Source organism: Catharus ustulatus, chromosome 18 (genome assembly GCF_009819885.2).
Source record: "Catharus ustulatus isolate bCatUst1 chromosome 18, bCatUst1.pri.v2, whole genome shotgun sequence".
Taxonomy (NCBI): domain Eukaryota; kingdom Metazoa; phylum Chordata; class Aves; order Passeriformes; family Turdidae; genus Catharus; species Catharus ustulatus.
In genome coordinates this window covers 3,420,950-3,444,575 of record NC_046238.1, presented here as the reverse complement: position 1 = coordinate 3,444,575, position 23,626 = coordinate 3,420,950, and the positions used below count along the sequence as shown (strand labels likewise).

Here is a 23,626-nt window from a genome sequence, read left to right as displayed (position 1 = left end):
GGAAAGGTCACACTTTCAAGAAAGAAATTAAGAAAATCAAAAAAAAATCTACCAGGAGCAATTCCTCACCACCAGCCATGATCTTAAGTGACCCAAGGGAGAATATTTATTTAGGTTAAGAAGGCTGCCAGAAGGAACGAGTTTTAAAAGTAAAAACCCAAAGGGTCCAGGGCAAACCCATGCAAATTATCAACCCACCAAGTTCTTTTCTACATCAATATCTGCAGTGACAGAGTCCCCAGCCAGCCCCTACAGAGCCATCATACCCCTGACACCCTTCCCAAAGCTACCTAGATGAGACTTTTACCTTTTCTGTTACTAAAAAACAGAATTTGATTTTCAGGGAGTGTGATGGTGGTTGTCAACCACCTGATTGGCCTCAAGCCAAAATTTTGACCCAGTGGATTCCATTAAAAACCCACTGATTTTTTATTAAATAAATAATATTGTATCATGCATGTAAATACAAAAATAAACATGTGCAGCTTATCCACATGCAATGAAATACATCAACTTTGGATTTTTTTTTCCTTTTGTGCCCAAATAATTTAAAAAATAAATAAGTAAAGATTTGGCCCAGGTCCTTCACTCAATATTTAACTTCCCATGGGGATCCAAAATCAAAAGTTATTCCCTCAGAAACTTTGCTCACAGGTGGGAATTTCACCAGGATATTTCTGTATCCCACCAGGGTTTGTTCCCTGCTCTCCCAGCACCCACAAACTCATCCTGGTGGTCCTTGGGGAGGAGATGCTGGGGATGAGCTGAATAAACCACCCCCAAAATATAAAATTTTCGAAGATTTGGTGATGACTGGTAAGTAAACATTTTCCATCGATAACAAGATAGTTAAATCAAAGCTCCAGCGTGCCCTGAGCAGCAGCATGGATTTCCCACCCAATCAGTAGATGGATCAAATACCTGGCACGAGGCTGCAGGATAATCCCAGCGATTTATTTTGGGGGAGCCAGGGCTCAGGAAGGCGGGGGGAGGCTCCAGCCCCAGCGAGGATTTGCGTATTAGTAAAAACAAACAATCCTGTAAATAACGAGCCCCTCGTCCTGTCTCCACCACGCTCCTCTTATTGAGTGAGTCAGATGTTCTGCTGATTAAAAATTGATCCATTTCAAAATCTAATCAACAGAATAGGATTCTTTCATATGTTATCAAGGCAGATGCTGACAACAAAAACCAAACCTGTTATTAACCCATGAACCCCGGTGACCTGAACCTGGCTGGGCTCTGCAACTGTAAATTATTCAGTAGTCCAAGAGCAATACCCGTAAGCCTGATGAATTTACGCCCTGACCAGAGCTGGTGGGGGTTAAAGCCAATATCACAGAGCCAGGGGTCCCTGGGGACACGGTTCATGACACACTGCCACTCTGTGTCATGCCTGGGAATACATTACTGGCATCTGCTCGCCTTCGCCTTGCAAATGTCGAGGATTTTTTTTTTTTTTTGGTCGTTTTTTTTTCTTTGTTTTTAAGTGACTTTCTGGCTTCAGCACAGCCCTGTGGGAACTCCTCAGTGCTGCTGGTCTCTGCTCCAATCCTGTGCCACCACCAGAGCAAATGGTTTGTGTCCCTGCTTCAGCCACAGCCCAGCACTGCTTGTCCAGTGCCTCACTCAGCCATAAGGAACAGGAAAACTGGAGGAAACACTGGGATTTATTTTGATTTAAACCCTTATTTTTAAGCCACATTGCCCATGCTGCTCATTCCAGTGATGGAGGCATTGCCATGGGGTGGTGCCACTGCTTGGTGGCATCTTGTATTTCTCTTTGTGGGCAGGTGAAGCTCCCACCTGGTCCCACTAGGACACTCATGACTTTTGCCTCCCCAAAAACACCCACAACATGATGATGATGCACAGAAACCCCAGCTCTGACACAGATTCCAACCCAGGATCGCTGCTGGCTGCATCACCACAGCATCACTCAGCTCCCCAAACCTCAAACTAACATCTTCCTCCAGGTTTTGGGGGAAAGCAGCAGTTTTAAGCATAGATTCCAAAGTTTTTTGAGGCAAAGCCCCCCTGCCCAGCGCTGCTGAATCCTTTATTTCCTCCCCCAAGCTGTCCAGGTGCTGCCCCAGCCTGGCTGATCCTCCTGGCTGGAACCAGAATGGGGAAAAACTGGCGCCACATAAACCAAGTTCAAAGATAATGACAGCTCTTCTCTTAAATTGTAATATATTTATAAGTGTAATGACTCTCTGACCTCTCCTTAAAGCCCAAATAACCCCCGGGGAGCCCCCTCAGACTGGCCACGATCGATCCTGGCTGGGCTGCAGCTCCCAGACAGATGCAGCTCCCAGGGATGCTCCAGGCAGGAGGCAAAACCCCTCCTGCTGTCCCCAAAATCCCACTGGGTGCCAGAATCATGTTTTTGTCCTGTTATTTAATAGTGAGGCACCACCATCCTTCACCCCACAGCATCAGGGTGCACCATATGGCTAAAAACACCAAATATTGACCTTTTTTTCTCTATATTATATCCTAAAGGGCTTTGAAAACAACACAGAGCACTGGCAGTGCCCACAGGGATGCTCCTGGACACTCTGGAAGGGAAGCCCAGGCTCTTCCCAGCAGGGATTTTGGAGCACTGTGCCCTTCCTGGCATGCTGGAGTCACAGCCCATCCCTGCAGCCTCAATACAGACATCACCTCCATCAATTCTGGATCCAAAGAGGACCAGAAAACCAGCAGAAACTGAGTGTTTTTATCCTTTTTAAAAGCTTGCCTGGATAAAGACTCCTGGTTGGACATCCCCAGGTGGGATCCCCCTGCTTTGGGGTACCTGGCTGAGCATCCCCACATCCCTCCCTGTGCATGTCCAGCCTGTATGGATCCCCCCAGCCACACCTGCATCCTTACAGGGAAGTGCCCAGGAATACCAGAGTGGTTCAGACACAGAGAGTACAGCAGGGTTTTGCCTCCTAATAAAACAAAAAATTCCCTAAAAATTCCATTATAATACAAGGTAAAACAGGCAGCGAGCCTTGGAGGAGGAACTGAGTGATGGATCCAGCTCAGAGCAGCCCCAGCCAGAGATCCATTCCCACAATCTGCAGGGATCCACAGGAACAACTGCTGGTTTGCCTCACCATCCTCCTCCTCCTCCTCCTCCTGGCCAGGGCAGCCCAGCTCACCCAGCTCCGACCTCGGCTCCCTCCTCCCCATCCATAATCACACTTGTGCAAAGCCTTTGCCGTACATAAGGAAGAGAGGAAACATCCTTGGAGAGCCTCACAATCAGACAATTTTTAAGATCATGGAGCATTAAACCATTCCCAATAGGGTTTACTAATCAAACAGCCAAATCCTTCATAACCAACCAATCCCTACAGAGCAATTAAATCCTTCCCCTTTAAAACACTTGGCATGCTGTCTGGGGAGAAAAAGAAAAATTTGCAAAATTCATTTGATAAATTAACCAGGGAAAAGAAAGAAGTGAATCAAGCTTTGTTCTTTTCATTTTTTTTAATTATGGAATTCACAATGCCTGAATAATGTTTAATAAGAACTATGAAAATTCCTAACAGTATTACAACACAACACAAAAGAATTAACCTGGTTACCGTGAAAAATTGCATATTTAATTAAGAACAGAGAGTTCAAAACTATCCAGAGATTTCAAAAGTACCGTTGCCTAAGGGGCTAAATTACACGCTCGCAGTGCTGCTAACAGGGCTGGAGCGCGCAGTCATTACCCAAGTGTCCCCATTAAGTGACAATGGGCAGATGACATCAAATTCATTTCAAAAGCAACAGGAATTGAAGCATTCGCTTGGGTAGTGGAAAGGAAAGCGACTATCCTGCTGGTATAAACCAGACCCCTTGTTGATAAAGGCAATAATTAAAGAATAATGTTAATTAGCTGCTTCTATTTGAAAGGAGAGCGCGGCGGCGGGAGACGCTGCCTCGGCGGCGCGTGCCGAGCGGAGCCGCCGGCCCGGGATGCCCGGACACGTGCTGGAGCCATGCCCAGGGCACAGCCCGGGCACCTGGCAGCCCTCAGCTCTGCCAGGAATGGGGCTGGCAGCAGTTTGGATGGGCTGGCATCAACAAAGCACAGCCCATCTCTGGTGCCAGAGGAAGGGAACAGCATCGCACCTCATCCCATCTCATCCACCCCATCCTATCCTATCCCACCCCATCCCATCCCGTCCCATCCCATCCCACCCCACCCCATCCCATCCCATCCCATCCCATCCCATCCCATCCTATCCCATCCACCTCATCCATCGATTCCATCCCATCCCATCCTATCCCATCCCACCTCATCCCATCTCATCCACCCCATCCTATCCCATCCCACCTCATCCCATCCACCTCATCCTATCCCACCCCATCCCATCCACCCCATCTCATCCCATCCCACCCCATCCCATCCACCTCATCCCATCCCATCCCATCCCATCCCACCCCATCAAATGTAGCAGCAGTCACCACTCAGGGCGAGAGACCCCCCAGAATCGTGGAGGGTCCTGAGCTGGAAGGGACCCAAAATGATCATGGAGTGCAACCCCTGGGCCTGCACAGACACCCCAACAACCCCACCCTGGGAGTGTTGTCCAAACGCTCCTGGAGCTCTGGAGCTTCCCAGGGAGCCTGTTCAGTGCCCCAGCACCCTCTGGGGACTGAACCTTTCCCTGATATCCAACCTAACCCTGCCCTGGATGCGCTTTAGCCCCACCAACATTTCTCCTCATCCCATCCCAGTCGCCCATCACAGGCAGCTTTTAGCCCAAACTGTGCCCCACAGCTCCTCCCTCAGCCAAGAAACTGAGGGGACAAGAGGGGTGGCAATGCCCCAGCCCCAGGGATGCAGCAATGTTTGTGCAGCGCTCCGGAGCCGCAGACAGAGGCAGCTCTCCGCGTCAGCGTGATTAATAAGGAATAAATGTCCTCTGCAGCCAGGCTGAGCAATAACACCCCGGCTCTGCTCCGTGCTTACAGCACACATTACAAGCCCTGCTGCCAGCACCAGGTAATACTTTATTATGTTATCCCAATGGAAGAAAACAAAGGATGCTCGAGGTCCTGACTTTGGTGTAAAACCACGGGAGCGTTACCAAAGGCAACAGCGGCGTGCTCGGAGCGGCTGACGCACAGCACAGCTCCCACCAGAGGAATATTTACCCGGGGTTCAAATTGGTTATTTACTTTTTTGGGAATCTGTGTTGCAGGAGGACTGGCTGGCACAGGCACACGCCGAGAGTTAAATATTAAATCGGCACCACGCTCGCTTAAAGCACAGCAAAAAGCAAAATCAAGGCTCAGGGGTGCTGGGGCAGCTTTGGGGAAATCACTCAGTGGTGCACCTAAGTAGGCAAAAAAATAATTAAACAGTAAGGTCATGTTAAAGAATAAAAGGTACCAAATCCATTTTGGGAGGAGGTGTTGGCGCATCCAGGGAAGCCACCAATGGTTGGAATATTGAATATTGTCCCCAAATCCTCACCCAGCGCCAAAGCCAAGACAGGAGAGGCTTAAAAGGGATCTCCAGCAAACCAGAGCCAGCACAGGGCCAAATCTTGCTTCCCAAATTGTGCTGCCTTGGAAAGACAGACTAAAAGCTGCAGGAAAATGTGCACCACAGGAAAAAAAAAAAAAAAAAAAGATAATTAAAGAAAACTCAGTCACAGATCCTGTTGCAACACAGAGGAAAAAGTGTTACAAAAGGGGAAAACTTTTTAATAAAGTCTGCAAGTATATATTCCTCCTTTATCAACCTCAAGATTTATTGACCCAAGGAGCCATATTGACTGAATAAATCTTGATAATGACCCCAGCACAAGTCAATACCTGCTTATTATCTCCCAAGTTGGGGAATTACATCTTTCGGTAATAGGAGCAAGATGGTACAAAATGTTCTGAGAAACTTCAGCCAGGCTTTTGGGGATGAATGGATGTCTCTAATGTGTCTTTTCCAGCCCCAGGGGGAATGTGCTACACCAGGAGCTGCAGTGTGGGCTCTGGCTTGAGGTCAGGTGTGGAGGGAGCTCACACCCATGGCCTGCAAATCCTGAATAAATCCCATTGAATTTCAAGGCATGCTGAGGAGCAGCATGCTGCTGCTCACCTTCCCTCCTTGCAAACAAAGGCCCTGTAATTTCAATTTGCTGTGTTTTGTTGGCAGCTCCCAGGACAATTCCCTGAAATTTGGGATGTGGGAATTCCTGCAGCCAGGGATGTAATGCCAGCAGTCAAGGGAGGAGGGGAGAAGCACCACTGCTGTCCCCTGGGACATGCAGCCACCTCTGGGAACCCAAATGCATCGATTTTCTCCAGCCAGAAAAACCAGGAATGGAAAAAGGGGGAACAGAGGGGCCCCTGGAGCCCCAAAAACCCAAAGGCAAGCAAAGCCTCCTGCATTTAAAGATGCTTCTTTTGCCAACAGCCAACTTCCCATTCAGCAGAGAAAACAGGAGCCCTGGGACCAGTACACACAACAATTTGCCTGTATTTTTATTCCAGGTCTCTGCAGACAGCAAGAAAAATTAACTGAAGGGAGCAGCTCCCGTGCCAACAGATGGAGGGAGATGCAGCGCGAGTTCCGCAGGCTCCGCCGAGGTTTTCGAGTTCAGCAAGTGCCTCCTGAAGGACTGGCAGGCTGGGAGTGCACTGCTTCCTAATCTGGTCATAAATAATAATTCAGATGGCCCAAGGCTTTAACATTCTGCTCCACCCGTGGCGCAGGAGCCGTGCCCAGCCCTGCCCAACCCACGAGGTGATGCCGCAGCCCTGGGAGCGGCTCCCGCTCCCCATCCCGCACCCCACGGCCCCCACCCCTCCCTGCTGCCCCCATTTCAGTGGGCACAGCACCCCTGAGCCCTCCACTCAGCCCCCACACCCCTCTCCAAGCTGGAACACCCACCCAGGATGGGTTTGTGCCCTTCCCTGCAGTACCACAAAAATCAAATTATATTTCCATCCCCGTCCCCGAGCTGCCTCATGGTCACAATCTCTTTTTTCCCCCCTGCTTCCAAGGCCGCAGAGACAATCCACTAAACTGGATCAGGAGGCCAGCATGTACATCTCTAATGGGCTGCAGCACGCACACAATTAATTAATGGATTTATTAATTAGGGAAGAAGTCACTCTCCAGGCTGGAATTGGGGTCACCAGTTTCTAAAGTGAGAACTGTGGTGCTAAAGATAAACTCTCATTTTCTGCAGCTCTTCTTGTCTGGCAGCATCTCAATTATTCAGCCAGAAAAAAAAAAATTTGAGCAGAAAAAAAAATCAGATTTCACTTCAGGAACTTCACAGTCTGACTTTCCGGCGATGCTCAGTACTGACCCCAGAGCAGGTGGGACCAGAAACACAGCCCAAATCCTCCTCTCTTCACATATAAATTGGAAATAGTGAAAATATCAGGTATTAATGAAGGATTTGAGGGGTGGGATGGATTGTCACCTCAGGCTGTCCCAAGGAGGGAGCTCAGTGGAGGCACAGAGGAGGGGGACACCACAGGATGGTCAATGACAGTGACATTCCAAGACATCTGAGTCCTCCCAAGAGCAAGGTTTGAACTTGGTGATGCTGGAGCATGATCTGCATTTCAGTGACCAATTCAGCTGAACCTCCTTGGGTTCCCAGCTGTGCATTTCCAGCTGCCACAGCCCTCGATCCCTAAGGACACAGAGCTCCTGGGTGCAGGACAGCAGCATCACTGGTGTCCCACCAACAGGGCACAGCCCTGCAGGAGCCAGCAGAGAATCCACCTGAAGAGTTCTGGTCACTGGGAAGCTCCCAGGAGGAGCCCACGACCATCAGACAAGAGCCAAGCCAACCATGAGACAGACATCTGCCGCGGCCCCGGCGCCGGCGGTGCCGCTGCGCCCAAATTCAGATTAATTGTTCAAACCAGATGATTCTGCAGCCAATGCTCCCCACGCCCCACTGCACCCGGAGCAGCTGGAGCCACTGGAAAGCACAAACTGCATTCCCAACCTCACAAGGCTTCTCAGCCAGCCCCGGGCACAGGCTGTGCTTCCACGAACAAGATTTCAGCTTGGAAAGACAAAAATCGCTCTGAGATGGGGGCACCCAGAGCTTCCTTGGGTTCCCCCCGTTTTCCCTTGGGCACAGTGACCACAGCCACCATCCCACCCTCCAGCAGGAAGGTGTTGGGTGCTGGAGATGCTGGAGGAAACTGGAATGTCCCACCAGTCTCTCTATAAAAGCCCTAAAAACCCAGACCACCCAGGGTATTGTGGAGGTGAAGCTCCCCCAGAAGCACCCCGATCTCCCCCAGGTTTCCACAAAAATCCAGTGAAGTTTATTAGTCCAAGCTTCAGGAATTAAGCCTCAGCCAAGAGGACTGATAGCTTATTTACTGCTGTCGTCTATATAAAGCAGAATTTTGACACATTGTTAAATGATGCACATTTAGATAAGTCAAGCTGTCATATCATTTAATGGATGTCTAAACTCCCTCTGTAGCTGATATGTAAAATTTATGCACTTCAGAATATCATAAGGTTATAATATTTTAATCACATCCACAGTTGTGTGTACATTTTTTTTTTCTCCTTCTCCCCTAAACTTTAAACAGCAAAAAAAAACCCAAAAAAACATTTCATCAACCAGACCACGCTCCCAGGCTCCCAGCTCTCCGCCATCCGGCAGAGCCGCCGAAGTTTCTGCCCAACTCCGGCACGCGGAGAGAGCATTTGCATTGCGGGAAATAAACCCAAGAACATTTTATTTGACGAGAACCAAAGGCTTGGAGCCGTGTAGCCAGAGCTCATCTGCATAATGAGATGTGAAGACATTTCTAAAAGATGGCTCTAATCGCTCTCGCTCGCCGTTGTATTTATTACCCCAAATCAGCAGCTCGCAACTCTTGCCCATTTTTTTGCCGTTTTAAGGCAGAACGGGTTGGATTAGAGCAGCATCCAGCGCATGGAGCATCCCATAAATCCATGCAGCGCCAACCAGAACGCAATAAACCCCAAGCAAATTAAACCCCAAAAACCCCATGAAGGTATGAATCCCGCTCTGACTACCGCACACAAGAAAGCTGTAAAAAAATACTGCATTAGTGATGTACACAATAAACCAATCTCATAACCCGGTGAAATACGTCTGGTATTATCTTTGATAGAATTTTATCTCTTCTCATTTCCGCGCCTCTCTGCCGTAAAAGGGCTCAGCGCCGTTTCGATCCGAGCGCTGCCGAGTCCCACATTATCCCTGTGTTTTCCATATGCCCACCATTCATCAGGGCAGCTCAAACTCTGCCATTCCCGGCCAGCCCCAGGCCACCAGAGCTGCTCAGACACATCCATTAAAAAGAGGAAAGCAAAAAAAAAAAAAAGGAGAAAGCTCTAGGAAGAATAATAAATGGATTGCTTGCCTTCCTTTTATTTTTTTCCCCTTCCTTTTTTTTTTTTTTTTTTTTTTTTTTTTTTTTTTTTAATGGAGGGCATTAGGCCAAGCTGGCACAAGGTCACCTTTCCCAACGTGATCCCGGCGAGGCGGCAGAACTGCTGCCTGGACAGAAGTCAATCCCCACTGCTCCCTCTCCAGCTCCGCACCCAGCCACAGGCACCGGCCAGGCGGAACGGCGGGGAAGGAAGAAGGAAGGAAGAAGGAAGGAAGCAAGGAAGGAAGAAGGAAGGATGGAGAGCCACCACCTCCCAGCCCACCTCTCCCTCCAGCAAAGTTCACCCCCGACAGACCCACGGCGAAGTAGCTGCCAATATTTATCTTTAAATAAAGGTTCTGCGCGCACCCAGGAAAAGTCATTAGCGCGATTTAGCGAGGAACGCTTTTGTATCCGAAGCGCTTAGAGCCGTAATCCCTTCCCGGCCACAATGCCAGAACTGAGCAGTCATGGCAAACCCACCGGCCGCGGTACCTGCGGTACTTTTCGGGTCGCGTAGCGCAGATGCAGCACATAATCTGCTTAAAAGCCAAAATGTATTAAATGCTGGAACTGTTGATCCAGTACCGGAGCCCCATAAATCGCATTTCAATTTGTTTACTCCCATCCGAAGCACGCTGCATTTTAAACTCCGGAATATCCTACGGGGATAAACCCATTTAATATCCATGGAAATGCGCGTTTCGGCTGTTGTAGCGGCTCCAGGTTGGCTTTCATCCCATTATGTTGGGAGAGCCATTGTGTTAATTATCCACCTCCTATTTAAGGTGCGTATTTAAGGTCACAAACTGTCAGCAGCCCCTGGCAACCTTCCCCCGCACACGGTAACAAAGGACTTACCGGGAATTTCACAGACCGAGGGTACCACGGTGGGATACGGCGGCCGTGACCTGCCCGGAGCCACAAAGGAGCAGCCGCTCCCCCGCCGCATCCATCCCCGGTCCGAGCAGCACCGACCGCCCTTTCCCGGCGCTCAGGGCTGGCCGAGCCCCGCACTCCGGCGCTGGATAACAATGGGAGGGCGGCGGGGCTCCGGGCAGCCCCGCTCCGCCATCCCCGCATCCATCACCGCAACCGCGCGGCTCTGCCCGCCCCGAGCGCGCCGGGGGCTGCGGGGACCGAGCCTCCCCCGCTGCGGGCGGCGCCGGGGACACTCGGCAGCCCGCGGGCACCTGCGGCTCCGCTGGGCGGGCGGGCACCGCCAGAAACTTGGCGGGGCGGCGCGGCCCCCCGCAACTTCATCCCGCGCAACTTCCCTCCCTCCTCTTCCTCCCTCCCTCCCTCCCGCCGGGGCGGAGCGGCGGCCGCCCCCCGGCCCTGCTGTCACCTCGGGGGCGGCGGGGCGGGGGCCGGGGCTCCATCGCGGCTCCATCGCCGCTAGCGCTGCTCCATGCTCTGCTCCAGGCTCCCGGGCGGGCGGCGCCGAACAAAGAGCGGCGGCGGCGGCGGGGATCAATTTCTGATACCTATCGATGGGGAAGGGCGGGCGGAGGGAGGGGGGCGGGCGCGGGGGGGAGAGGGAGGGAGGGACGGGGAGAAGCGGTGGGGGGGGGGGAGTGATCCGGGCGGCCGCCCCCATCCCTCCCCTCCCCTCCCGCCGCCAGCCCCGCGCCCGCCGCCGCCGCCACCGACCTGGAGCCGGCGGGCATCAAACCGTGTCCGGTATCGACACATCGATCCCACATCGGCGGCCATCTTGGGGGAGCCCGGTGCCGCGGAGGGGCGCGGAGCGGTGCGGAGGGAGGGGGAGCCTCCCCTGTGCCCGCCCGCCTCCGCCGGGACCGGCCCCGCCACCCCCGAGGGATGGGGAACCCTCCTGGACCAGCCCTGTCCCCCCCGGGGCCACCTCCGAGCATCGCCCCCAGCGCCTCCTGGACACCCCCTCCCTCCTCCCCCGAGTCCCCCGGGTGATGGATTTTTTTTTTTTTCCCGGCCAAATTAAAGGGTTTTTTAAGCTGGAAAAATCTCCAGCCGGAAGCCGCCGGTTAAACTTTTCCAGGTTTGTTTGGATTTTTTTCCGCCCTAATCTGACCCTTCCAGCACCTTTGATCTGCTGGGAGTGGCTACAGCAAACACACTCCCAGCGCTCCACAGCCAGAAAACCCCCCAAATTCACAAATACCCCGAATTCAGGCTGGTTTAGGGCTGTATTTTTAAATTTCTCAATGGCTCTGAAGAATCCAACCAACTTCAGCAGAGGAACTGAACCCACCCAGCAGCATCTTGGCACTGACAACACCTGCCCCAGAAATTCCCTCTCTGCTTCCCCACCAAACAAAAAAAGAACTTTACATTTTCTACACTAAGTTGCCCCACGTTGTACCAGCCACACCAACATCCAGGAGGCTTGGAGAATTAATTCCCAGTGCCCTGGGGAAGTGATACCTCCCAGCAGAGCTGTGCTGTGTTTGTTCTAGAGAGACCCCAGCCCCAGTGGCCACGACTCAGTTTTGAGCAGAGAAGGACAGAGCTGCCCCTCGGGTGCATTTTACAGGCGGGGATTTGCAGACCAAGCAAGTGCAGAGGTTTAATATCCCTGCCAAGGAGCGGGGAACACCCCAGGCTGTCGTGCAGGTTCGTGCACATCTCTGCTCCTGGGGGCTCCTGCCAGGCTGTGACAAACCCCCAACCCCACACTGCCCACCACCACCCCATGGAAGGACTCCCAAAATGTTCCCAGCACTCCAGCACTGCAGAGATGATGAGGGCAGGACGTTCATCGCTGTCCTGGTCCCTTTGTCTTCCCTGTTCCCTTTGGATCCCTGTGCTCAGGAGGGCTGGGGGGAGATGGGCAGCACGGACAGCAGCAAACCCAGCAGTGCTGCTGCAGTGGTCTTGCAGTCCTTCACTGCTCCCAAAACTCCCCTTGCTGCAGCAAACCTTGCAGTGCTGGAGCCTCTCTCTGCTCCTGGCTGGGGAGGAAGCAGCCCCTCACTGCCCAGGGATCACCCTGCTGCTGCTCCCTGCGTTTTTGGGGTTCCAGAAGACACCAAAGAAAAGGGACACCCTTCAAACTGCAGCCTGCCTGCGGGTGCTTCCGATTGTCACAGGGACAGGTCTGCTCCTGGGCCAGGAAAATTGTCCTGAAAGGTGAGGCAGACACCCAAAGTGACCTTGGCCCCACACTGTGGCACAAACAGCCAGGAAATGATCTCGTTCTTCTCATCTCTTCCACTCAGAGAAACTCAGAGCCGCTCACAATCCCACAATTGCAAAACGCCTCGGGCAGAAGAACAAGTGAACAGAAAATCAAAGTTCAAAGAAAGATTTGCAGGAGCTGAGGCAGAGCCTGGATGCTCGTGTGAGCCCTGCACCAGCATCTTCCCAACCTTCAGAGCTGGCTGGAAAAGGGGCAAATCTTTCCCATGGCAAATTCTCCTTAGGGTCCTGCAACAAATTCATTGCCTGGCACCAGGGAGCCCCAGATGGAAATCCTGAGCTGAAATCCCAACTCTGGTGGCATCAACAGCAAATTCCATGGATGCTCTGAGACCTCCACTATGAGTGCCCTGGTGCTGCTCCTGCTTGGGGGCACACAGGTCAAAGCCTCCAACTTTGCTCTGGCAACCCAAGTGCTAAAAATAGATCCCCTTATCCCCCAAATCATAAAAATCAGGGAGTGGAAACTGCTGGGAGTGATTGAGATTTGTAATGAGATTGGGGCTGCTGGTGGTGCCAGGATTCTGCTTCACCTCTGGCTTAATGAGGCTGTAATTAGCCAGGAGTGGGAGCAGAGGCTGTGCAAGGGGAGATTCCACGTGGGAATTCATTTCCAGACCTCCCTCAGGGCCACGGGGAGGTTTGCTCACAGATGGGTCAGTAAACCCAGGTGGGATGAGTGGTTTTGCTGGGGGCAGAGCTGGTTCCTCTCCAGGCCAGCAGCAGGGATTGCCCAGACTCTTTGTGACAATGGTGGGACACCACCAGGACAGGTCCCGGGCAGGGATCTTCTCCCTGTGCCCACAGAGCTGATCTCACCCCCATAAATCACCTCCCTGCTCTGCTGCCCAGGGAACACAGGAGCCTGTTCATAAATCAGGAATAAAACTAACTTGGCATCTTTGGTGAGCAAATTAAATTGTGGGCTTTGGAGGAATGTTTCTGTTTGGCCAAATCATTAATAAATCAATGGGAAGGAAGAGGAGAGGGGCTGCACCCTGTGGCACCTGGAGGGATGGAGAGCTGCGGGGTGGCACAAGCCACTGTGTTCCCTGTGTCCCTTCAGGTGCTGCCCTGCGGCCCTGGAGCACCCCGGGGAGAGCAGGGGGACCCTGGTGCTGCCACCCCCCTGCACAGAGGGCTCCCCCGCCCCGGGGAGCGCTGCGAGGCGCAGGTTAATAAATCAGTTTGTCTCCAGCCCCGTTTGCTTTGTGCTCCTGACAATAGCCCGTTGTAAATGGCAGCCCCTTGCCTCCCCTCCTGAAAGGCTTTTAATTAAAATATGGAAGGGGCTTTTCTGTGTACTTTAACAAAAAAAAAAAAAAAAGGATTTCAGCACACTCCCGTTGCAGGCGTTAATTTATTCCTGCCTGTCTGTGATCCATGGAACTCCTTTGTGCGGTGATCTGGCCCCATCAGGCAGCCGAGGGGTGATGCTGTGAGCTGCTGATGGAGAGCCAGCCTGGTGGTGACCCAGTGCTGATGGTGACCCGGTGCTGATGGTGACCCGGTGCTGTTTGGGACCTTGCTCGGTCACCTTGTCCCAAGGATGGACAGAGGGACACCAGGAGCCTCAGAGAAAGCAGGGATGTGTGGGCTGCCCAGGCCTGGCAAACCCCTCGTGGACACCCTGACACGCTGAAGAGCTCTGTCCCCCTCCCTGCAGGGGAAGGCAGTGCAGCCTCTGTCAGCAGGTTTGGCCCTGCGCTCCCAGGAGCCCTGGCAGAGGTCCTGCTGCCCTCCCTGTGCCCCCACTGCTGGGGTTTTGTCTCCTCCAATGGGAAAAGCCACCCAGGGCTCTGCCAGCTCAGGGATGCAGGATTCTCCACAGCAGTGAGTTACAAGTGGGGTCCCTTCCCACCCAAACCATCCTCTGGTTCTGTGACAGCACAAAATCCCATTACCACAGGTGGTGGAGCTTCATGGCCATGTCTCCTCTCCCTTTGCTCCTCTACTTCTTTTCCTCCTGCTGCTCTCCCTGCCCTCTCCCTCTATCCTTTCTCCCCCATCCCTTTTCCCCATCTCATTCCATCCCTTTTCCCCCTATCCCTTTCCCCCATGCCTTTTTCCCCCATCCCGTTTCATCCCTTTCTTCCATCCCATTCCATCCCCTTCCCCGTCCCTTTTCCCATCCCTTTTCCCATCCCTTTTCCCCATCCCTTTTCCCCATCCCTTTTCCCCATCCCTTTCCCCCATTCCATCCCTTTCCCCATCCCTTTCCCATCCTTTTCCCTTTCCCCATCCCTTTCCCATCCCTTTCCCCTTTTCCCTCTCCTCTCCCCTCCAGGACCGAGCCGCTCCCGCTACAACGTCGCCACCTGGCGGCCACCGCGGGAGCTGCAGCGCGTCCCCGCGGGCCGGCTCGGGGACACGGGGGGGACACGGGGGGACACAACCGGCCACGGTGAGGGGATGCAAAGCGACAAGGGTGGCACAGGAATGCAGGGTGAGGCACCTCGGGGTGTGACAGCTCCGTCAGTGCCCGCAGGACATCGCTGAGCGGTGCCCAGCCTCAGCCCTCGCTGCCCCCGGGATGTGCGGGGATGCTGCCCGGACCCCTCCACCGCCCGCTTTTCTGCCTCGGCCTCTTACTGCAAGCACATTTCCCCTACAATTAGCACATGCTCTTTAATTAATTTTCCTCTTTCATTGCTTCGCCCGAATAATCTCATCCCCGGCGCCGTTGGATGCTCCCGGCGGATAACGCTGCTATTTACGGTGTCCCCTGTCAATGCCACCTCCCCCTGACGGCCACCTCCCCCCGGACTGCATCCTGTTCTCAGTGCAGGGCACAGCCCCGGGACCGGCCAGAGCTCAGGAATTGTCTGTCCTCGTCCCCATCCTCGGGCCAGCCACTCCCCAGCTCTTCCCCAAATTCCTGAGCTGGGCAAATCCTCCCAGCCATAACCACGGTGCTACAACTTCCCAAGGTAAAACAGAGCTGAACCAGGGAAAGCTGCATCATCAAATCTGCCTGGAATAAGCTGTTACACATGGAAACCTTCTGAATACCAAGGGGAGAGGGACAAAACCCTCCAAAATCTCCCGAGGATGCTGCCAGTAGAAAGGAGCTGTGGGGGAGTGTGGTGGGCAAGGGAAGGATGTCCCCAAAACCTCTCACGATGGGAACTGAGGTGCAGGGATGTGGCAGAGGGCACAGAAACCAGCTGGGGCAGAGGAGATGAATTTCAGCCACCAGCCAGCACCAGGACACGTGGGTCACCCCCAATTCGAGCATCAGGGATGGGGTGACCACCTCTGGCAGCTTCCAACTGCAGCTCCCAGCAGCACAGGAATCTGTCTTTCTACCTTTAACATGCTTTCCCCCTTTAAAATAATCATTACCAATAAACAAATATAGCAGCCAGTGTATATAAGCATCAAATTAAGTAGCTACACGCATTTGTTATATTTGATATAGCCTTGTTAACTGGAAATTCCCAGGTTTGGAATATGTATTGATTTCAGCAAACATATATTACTTTACTGTAAGTACCCACAGCCATTGTAGTTAATATACAACAGTTTAATTTAAAATGCATTAGTTTAATAAAAATGCATAAAACAGAAGGGAATTGCATTAGCTTCAATAAAAAAAAATTCAATTTCATAAATATTATCCAGTGTTAAAATGCATTGATTTCCTGGGAAAATGTATTGGTCAGAGGTAATTTACATTGGTTTGGACGGGAACGTCCGGGAGTGTATACATATGTATTAGTTTAGTCAAATGTGTCTGATGACAGAAAAAAAAAAAAAAAAACCTGACTGGAGCAAAGGATATTCATAAAGAACAGGCACGGAGCGAGCTGGCTCTGGAGCATCCTGACCCTCTGAGGTGGTTGTGGGGTGCTCAGGGTACCGGGATCTGCCGGGATCTGCCGGGATTTGCCGGGATCTGCCGAGATCTGCCGGGATCTGCCGGGATCTGCCGGGATCCCGGGGCACGGAGCTGTTATCGGCCCCGGGCAGGGTCTGCTCATCAGAGCACACGCCCGCCACGGAGCGGGGGTTAATCAAATCCTTTTGACTCCATTTTTTATCGAGCTCAAGAGGGGCTGGCCTATTAATTAGAAAGGCTTTTTCATGTAAAACACAGGCTCTTTTGCAGATAAGAAGGGACGATGCTCGATTTTGCCGTGGCACAGATCCGTGTGTTATTCCTTGACATCCATTCACAGGCTGCAGCCACTTCCCACAGCTCTTTTGTTCACTACAGGGCTCCAGAGGCAGGTTTGTGCATACAGACGTGTTTAAAGCACTCAGGTTTTCCTGGGGGCCAACAAGCCCCCCAAAATCCACAGGAGGAGAAGGATGTGATGTGCCTGGAGGCGTTTCCATCTGCAGGATCCTCAGGGGAGAGCAGGATCTGGCCCGTGCAGCGCAGAGGATTTCAGCTGCCAGCAAGAAGTGAGCAGTGGAGCAGATGCAATGTCTTACAAACCACAGCAGAAATCCTGGCAGCCATCTGCACCCCATGCCCATCCCGGATTTCTGTGCTACCCTCGGCACCGCCGACTTTTCAAAACCCCCAGACAGCATCAACCACAACCCGGGGAGAGACCCAGCTCTGCTTTATTCCAGGATGGACAGGCAAAAAATGGTTGTTTTTGAAAAAAAATAACATTCTGGGAAATCTTCACAACTCCAGGGTTTTCTGCTGCGCCTCCAGACGTGCCCCAGCACGGACCCGGGGACAGGGACAGGGACAGGGACAGGGACAGGCGGCGCCGGTGGCTCCATGGCCAGCCCGTCCTGGGAAACCACCACACATCACTTCCCTGATGCTTATGGATTTTTCCTTAATGCCACAAATGGAGGTAATTGGGCTCGGCTGGCCGATGAATCCGGCTGAAGTTGGCAGGACGAGGGACCGTCCGTGCCGAGATTGATTCCCCCAATTCCCGGCTGAGCCCGGGGCTGGTCCTGGCCCCGCGGCTCTTTCTCCTGCTCCTGTGCTCACACAGACCCCAAAACACATCCTGAAATCCCTCCCCTGAGCTGCAGCTCCCTCCAGGCGAGACGGTCATTCCCGGATCAGGAGTTTTTCTCCTCCACAAACACTTTTCCCTACACACTTCCCTGCTGCCTGCAGAAATCCTCCTGTAATGCCATCCTCGCTGGCTCGGCCGTGGCAGCCGGGCGGCGAGTGCCAGGGATTAAACACGATATTTGTGACCTCCGGAGAACAAGGGCAGTGTCTGGGCAGAGCCCGGAGTTCCAGGGATCTGGTTTCACAATCCCTTTTGTTCCCAGCCCTGTCCCAGCTCGCCCACCACCCTGGTCGCCGTGGGGAGGGGACAATGCCGGGGGCCGCCGGGTCATGGCCATGCCAGGCTTGGGGGGCTGATGGGCATCCTTGGGCTGGCAGGGCAGCATCATTCCCACCCCAGCACATCCGTGAATCCTCCTCCAGTCTCATCCCGGGCAAGGCGGGAGGGAGGGAGGGAGGGAGGGGAGATAAAATGAACAGGATGAAGACAAAAGGGATCCACCGAACATCGCGGTCCCGGCAGCCACAAGCGCAGCAGACATGGAAGAGGTTTTTTGGGATTCCTTGCCTCTTGCTGCAGGAATGCTGAGTGTGAGTGTCATCCCCGCAGGATGTGTCCCCCGGAGCTGGGAGAGTTAAATGCGTGTGTCCCACCGGGACCAAGGCGAGCAAATGTTTGGCTTAAGTGGGTGACAGGTGCCTCAGAGGGGGTGACACATGAGAGAGGAGCCCTTCGTGCCTGCCCTGCTCGCTGGGAGCTCAGCATCCGCCTCCAGCCCCTCGGCAGCGCTCTGGGATGGGGCTGCAGAGGGATGGATGTTGGTGTCCGGCAGCTGCTCCTGGAGCATCCCAAGGGAGGTGACCCAAGGGCAGGGGGCTCCTCTGCCTCCCTCAGCCCAGCAGCTCCGGGCTTTGCCATGCCATCGCTGAGATGGGGCTCCAAGGCTCTCAAACACGCCTGGAAGAACTGAAATAAAAACATCCATGTCCCAAGGTTTGGGGGATTTTGGAGCGGGGGGTCCCCTGGGGCCAGCCCCTCCCTGCGTGTCCCAGCAGAGGGGACAAGCCCGGCGCCAGCCCGAGTGACAAAGGCAGGTGGGATTGTTCCCGGGCGGTCCCGGGTCAGCATCCCCGGTGTGGGAGCTGGGGGCCACCCGGCTCTCGGTTAACCTTGAAACCCTCCCGGGCTCACATGTCACGTCAGCCGCTGACAACAACAAGCTGCCATTCCAGATTAGAGAGAGAGAGGGACAGAGGAAGGCAGAGACAACAGGGTTGGGGGCGGCCAAATTACCTATTACAGCCAAAAGTGGGCATGGGGCTATTTTTAACCCCGAGGGGGGTGTATTTATTGTTCCAGCCGGGGGGAGGGAGGGAGAGCCTCCGGGACACCCCTCCCAGCGACAGCGGCGGCCGAGCAAAGCCATGGTGAGTACTGAGAGCACAAAGCTCCAGCAGGAAGAGAGAAAATCCATTCGATTTTTCACCAGAATAGCTTTAAGGGCAGGGAGCGAAGGAGGCAACAAGGAGTTGAGGGCCAAAGGTCTTGTCTGCCTTGGAAAAGGGGTGAGGAAATTGGGGAGCATCTGGTTGGAGCAGCAGCATCTCAGAGGGAGCACAGAGGTGTCTCCTGCACAAGCAGAGCTTTTGAATGAGGGTAGATGGCTTTAGGGTCCAAATGCCATTTTTCTCTTTTGCCTTCCTTCATGCAGTGAGAGGAAAAGCCATTGTGTGCCCCCAAAATCCTCCTGCTGACAGACCCCCATGAGAGGCACTGGAATGAGGGATAATGGGCTGGGTGGGACAGTGAGGGGACCCTTCAGTCCTCTTTAAAACACACATTGACCCATTTCTGGTTGTTTCAAGCAGAGGCAGATTTTTAATTAAGCCAAGTTTTAATACCTGCACAGCAGGGCAAAGAAGCACTGACCAACCACAACCCTTGTGTGCAGCCTCAGCAGTGCTCCCAAATCCAGGGTTCCAACGGGAACATCTCACCTCAGTCCTGGCCCTTTTACCTGCCAGTGGGAGAAGTGATTTCACTCCTCATCTTTCCTTGGACCTATTTGGCTAAATTCACCAGGAGCTGAAATTTAAGCAGGAATCTTAATGCCCCTCAGTATTCCAGAGCTGCAGGGAGAAACTACCAAGCCCCCAGGGAAGAAAGCCCCAGCCCAGAGCTCCCAGGAAGGAGTCACGAGTAAGAATAGGGCACTTTCATGCTTTTGTTCCACTCCATAAAAAGCCAGTGAGCTAATGGTACATACTTGGACTCCTGCAGGCACCCAAGAAAGCCAAGAAGAGGATTGAAGGTGCTAATTCCAATGTCTTCTCCATGTTCGAGCAGGCCCAGATCCAGGAATTCAAGGAGGTAGGTGGGTTTGGTGGGTCCTTGCTGGGATGTGACCTTCAGCTCTTTCCTTGGTGCCCTCAAGTGACAGCTGGGTCACACCAGCAGGCAGCAGGCAGGGTTTGGGTGGTTTTATTTTAAAAGGGAGAGTCACACCTCAATGACACTGTTAAATCCAACTTCTGAGGAGCCTGCAGCATCCCAGGGAGCTGGAGCTCCTCTCCCAGCTCCCTCCCACCAGCAGCTCTCACCCCTGCATGGCAGGCACAGGGTCCTGTGCAGATCCCAGCCCCAGGGATAACTGGCCCCAGATGGAGGAGCTGATGGCTCAGGCTGGTTTCTCTGCCTGGTGTCACACTGGGGTGAGAGGGTTTTGGCCAGGGAAAGGGTTTGTACAGCACTGGGGTTTGGGTTGCAGGACTGTGCGGGATTAGGGTGAGTGAGGCCCCCAGAGCCCATCCTAGGAGGGTTCAAAATGCCTTTATCCCATCCAAGCTGAAGGGAGAAGGAGAAAGGTGCTAAAGCCTTGGCCAAGGCTGACAATTCTCCCTCTCCCTGTGCTCCCTGCCCTGCTCCTGTGCTTCCAGGCGTTCACCATCATGGATCAGAACCGGGATGGCTTCATCGACAAGGCAGATCTGAGAGACACCTTTGCTGCCCTCGGTGAGCCCAGCTTCAGCAGCCTCCCCTCCCCAGCAGCTCTGCCAACATCAAACCCATTAATTGAGAAACAAGGGGTGGGGTGAGGCATTTAACCACCCCCTGCCATTCACTGCATCTCCCCTTCTGCCAAAAACCTGATCCAAATGCGAGCCTGGCAGCCTGGGAGATCCCTCAGGAGTGACCAAGAGCAGCTCCCACAGCAGCACTGGTTTATCCTGCTGGCACCAGAGGCAGCTCCTGGATTACACAGCCAAACATTCCCTGCCTTTTCCGTGCCTAGAAGCACCTGGCTGTGCCCATCCCACGGCATCCCGGGGTGTGTGGGCATTAAGGGGATTTAGGGGATTTGTGGGAGGCTGTGACACTGCCAGCTTGGCTCTGCCATCAGAGGTCAGCATGAATCAGCAATGGAGTTCCAAGTTTTACTCAGGAAAAAGGATGTGGGAATTCAATCCCGTTTGCTTTTGGTGCTGGAGGACAGGGAGGATCCCACTGATGGTGTTGACCCAAAATTCCTTCCAAGGAGGGCTAAAAGAGGCTGATCCATGGGGCAGTGAGGGGAGGAAGCAGCACAGCTCAGCCCTTTGCATCCTTCTTTTCTCTGATCCTGGAGCCTGAGAAGCCAGAGCTGGAGATTCTCTCACCTCACTCCTGCTGCCTCCATTCCTTGTCAGAAGGGGCTCCCCAGGGATGTGCTATTTCCCTCCAGTGGGGGAAAAACCCCCAGGGAAGGGTTCTGTGGTGTGTATTTTTAGCCTCAAACACTCAGAGCAGGACAGGGATCCATGACTGACCCACAACTGCTCTCCCCAGGGCGCCTGAACGTGAAGAACGAGGAGATCGATGAGATGATAAAGGAGGCACCCGGCCCCATCAACTTCACCGTGTTCCTCACCATGTTCGGGGAGAAGCTCAAGGGTGAGAGGGCACCTGGGCAGCTGGGGGTGGTCCGTGGTGTCAGTGGTGGTCAGGGGTGGTCAGTGGTGGTCAGTGGTGTCAGTGGTGGTCAGTGGTGTCAGTGGTGTCAGTGGTGTCAGTGGTGTCAGTGGTGGTCAGTGGTGGTCAGTGGTGTCAGTGGTGGTCAGGGGTGGTCAGTGGTGGTCAGGGGTGGTCAGTGGTGTCAGTGGTGGTCAGGGGTGGTCAGTGGTGTCAGTGGTGGTCAGTGGTGGTCAGTGGTGTCAGTGGTGGTCAGTGGTGGTCAGTGGTGTCAGTGGTGGTCGGTGGTGTCAGTGGTGTCAGTGGTGTCAGTGGTGTCAGTGGTGGTCAGTGGTGGTCAGTGGTGGTCAGGGGTGGTCAGTGGTGTCAGTGGTGGTCAGTGGTGTCAGTGGTGGTCAGTGGTGGTCAGGGGTGGTCAGTGGTGGTCAGTGGTGTCAGTGGCACTCCCATGCCCCAAACTCCTGCTGATTTGCAGTACCAACCATCCCTAGGTCCAAAGACTCAGCTCTTGTCCCACATCTCCCCAAATTGTTGGGGGGTATGAGATGGTCTCTGTGCCTCAGTTTACCCAGACATTTAAAAACCCAAATGGCTGTGCTGCTGCTGTCCCTTAGGAAGAGGGGACAGTTCTGGCAGCACCTCTGAGCTGCTGACACCAGCAGTGCCAGCAGTGCCCCCCTGGCTACAGCCAGACTTTGACCCATCATCCCATCTGGCTGCACCCTCAATCATGTACTTAACCCAAGGAATGCAGCCTCCTGCAGATCTCCAAGAGGCTGCAGGGCCCCAAGGGCCGTGCCTGGAGCTCTATAAATACGCTCCAAAGATTAGATAAATGCTGGATGCCGGAGTGGTGGCGACACCGCCCGCTCTGTGCTCACACCACGGCTGCTCCTCTGCATGCCACCAACTTCACTGCAGTCTCCAGCTGCAAGGTCAGCATTCCTGCAGGGACCCCACATCCCAGCCTGCCCCCCATTTTGCCCCTAAGGTTGGGAGAAGCAGGAGGCTGCAGTTGGCTTCCTATTTCACCATCTCCAATGGCCACGGCTTTGTCACCCGCAGGTGCAGACCCAGAAGAGACAATCCTGAATGCATTCAAGGTGTTTGATCCAGAGGGGAAAGGCCTGAAATCTGCCTAGTGAGTGCAGGGGTGGCTGGGGCAGGGACTGATGGGGCTGTCCCCACAAGGAGCTCCCCAGTGCTCACTGCACCCTCTCGATTGCAGCATCAAAGAAATGCTGATGACACAGGGGGAGAGGTTTTCCCAGGAAGAGGTATGATCTCCTTCCCACCCTCTGCCAGCCTCCTTCCATCCCAACAGACCCCATCCCTCCTCCCAGCCTCCCAAACTCCTCCCATGCCTCCTTTTTTCCCTGGCTCTTCCCTGGCAGATCGATCAGATGTTTGCTGCCTTCCCTCCGGACATGTCTGGCAACCTGGATTACAAGAACCTGGTCCATGTCATCACTCATGGTGAAGAGAAGGACTAGCCCGGGCTCAGGGCTGGGGCTGGCACTGCAGAATCACCTCTCCCTAGGTCACACAGGGGTTCCCTTTGCTCTTCCCCTGGAGAGGCATGTGCCTGGGAATTTGGCACGGGAATGGCATTCACATTAAATGGCATTTTGGCAAGAGGAAACCCAGCTGCTGGTGTGAGCAGTGTTTGGGCTTGTGTGGTATGTCTGTGCCCCTTGGGAGCCCCCAGATCCTTCCAGACCCTGCTGGCCCTGGTACCCCAGACCTACTGCATGTCACCCTCCTGTGTCCTCGAGTCCCTCTGCCTCCCACTCCCATTCCCAGCCCCAAACCAGCTTGTTCCACACTGGGCTGTGCCCATCCCACCCAATCCCACAGCCCAGGGCCAGCACTGAGCTCAGATTTACTTTAGGCAGCACAGAGTTGCCAGCTTCTGCCAGCTTAGCAGGGAACACCCCATGAGAGCACACTCATCCCCTGCACCCCTCCTGTCAGTCCCTGCCCTTGGGCACGGTGCAGGATTGGGAATGTGGTTCCCACCTCCACCTTGTGTGACAGGGGTGTCACCCTGGGTAGAGCAGCTGATGGTGCTGCCACACCAAAATATCACCTGGTGAGATTCTGAAACCTTCCAGAGAAGGAAGATG

At 53.7% G+C, this 23,626-nt stretch overlaps 2 protein-coding genes across 5 annotated transcripts in view; one reads left to right on the top strand and one right to left on the bottom strand.

Moving 5' to 3' along the window:
- Window positions 1-11,130, bottom strand: part of CUX2 (cut like homeobox 2) — a 61,913-nt gene extending 50,783 nt beyond the window's left edge. For 2 of the 4 annotated variants that reach the window (XM_033075731.1, XM_033075732.1), the window contains exon 1: window positions 10,240-10,486. In XM_033075731.1, the coding sequence (XP_032931622.1) occupies window positions 10,240-10,461 (222 nt within the window). In that variant the 5' untranslated portion in view covers window positions 10,462-10,486. Of the gene's footprint in view, window positions 1-10,239; window positions 10,487-10,726; window positions 10,859-11,031 lie in introns of those variants that run through there. The other 2 variants (XM_033075734.1, XM_033075735.2) reach the window with 2 other exon arrangements.
- A 7,736-nt stretch (window positions 11,131-18,866) lies between these two features.
- Window positions 18,867-23,146, top strand: MYL2 (myosin light chain 2). Its single transcript, XM_033075876.1, is given in 8 exon segments — window positions 18,867-18,918; window positions 18,921-18,979; window positions 19,833-19,922; window positions 20,489-20,564; window positions 21,378-21,482; window positions 22,566-22,641; window positions 22,729-22,777; window positions 22,895-23,146. Coding segments are annotated over 8 exon segments (606 nt in total). The 3' UTR covers window positions 22,994-23,146.
- Window positions 23,147-23,626: the final 480 nt, after the last annotated feature.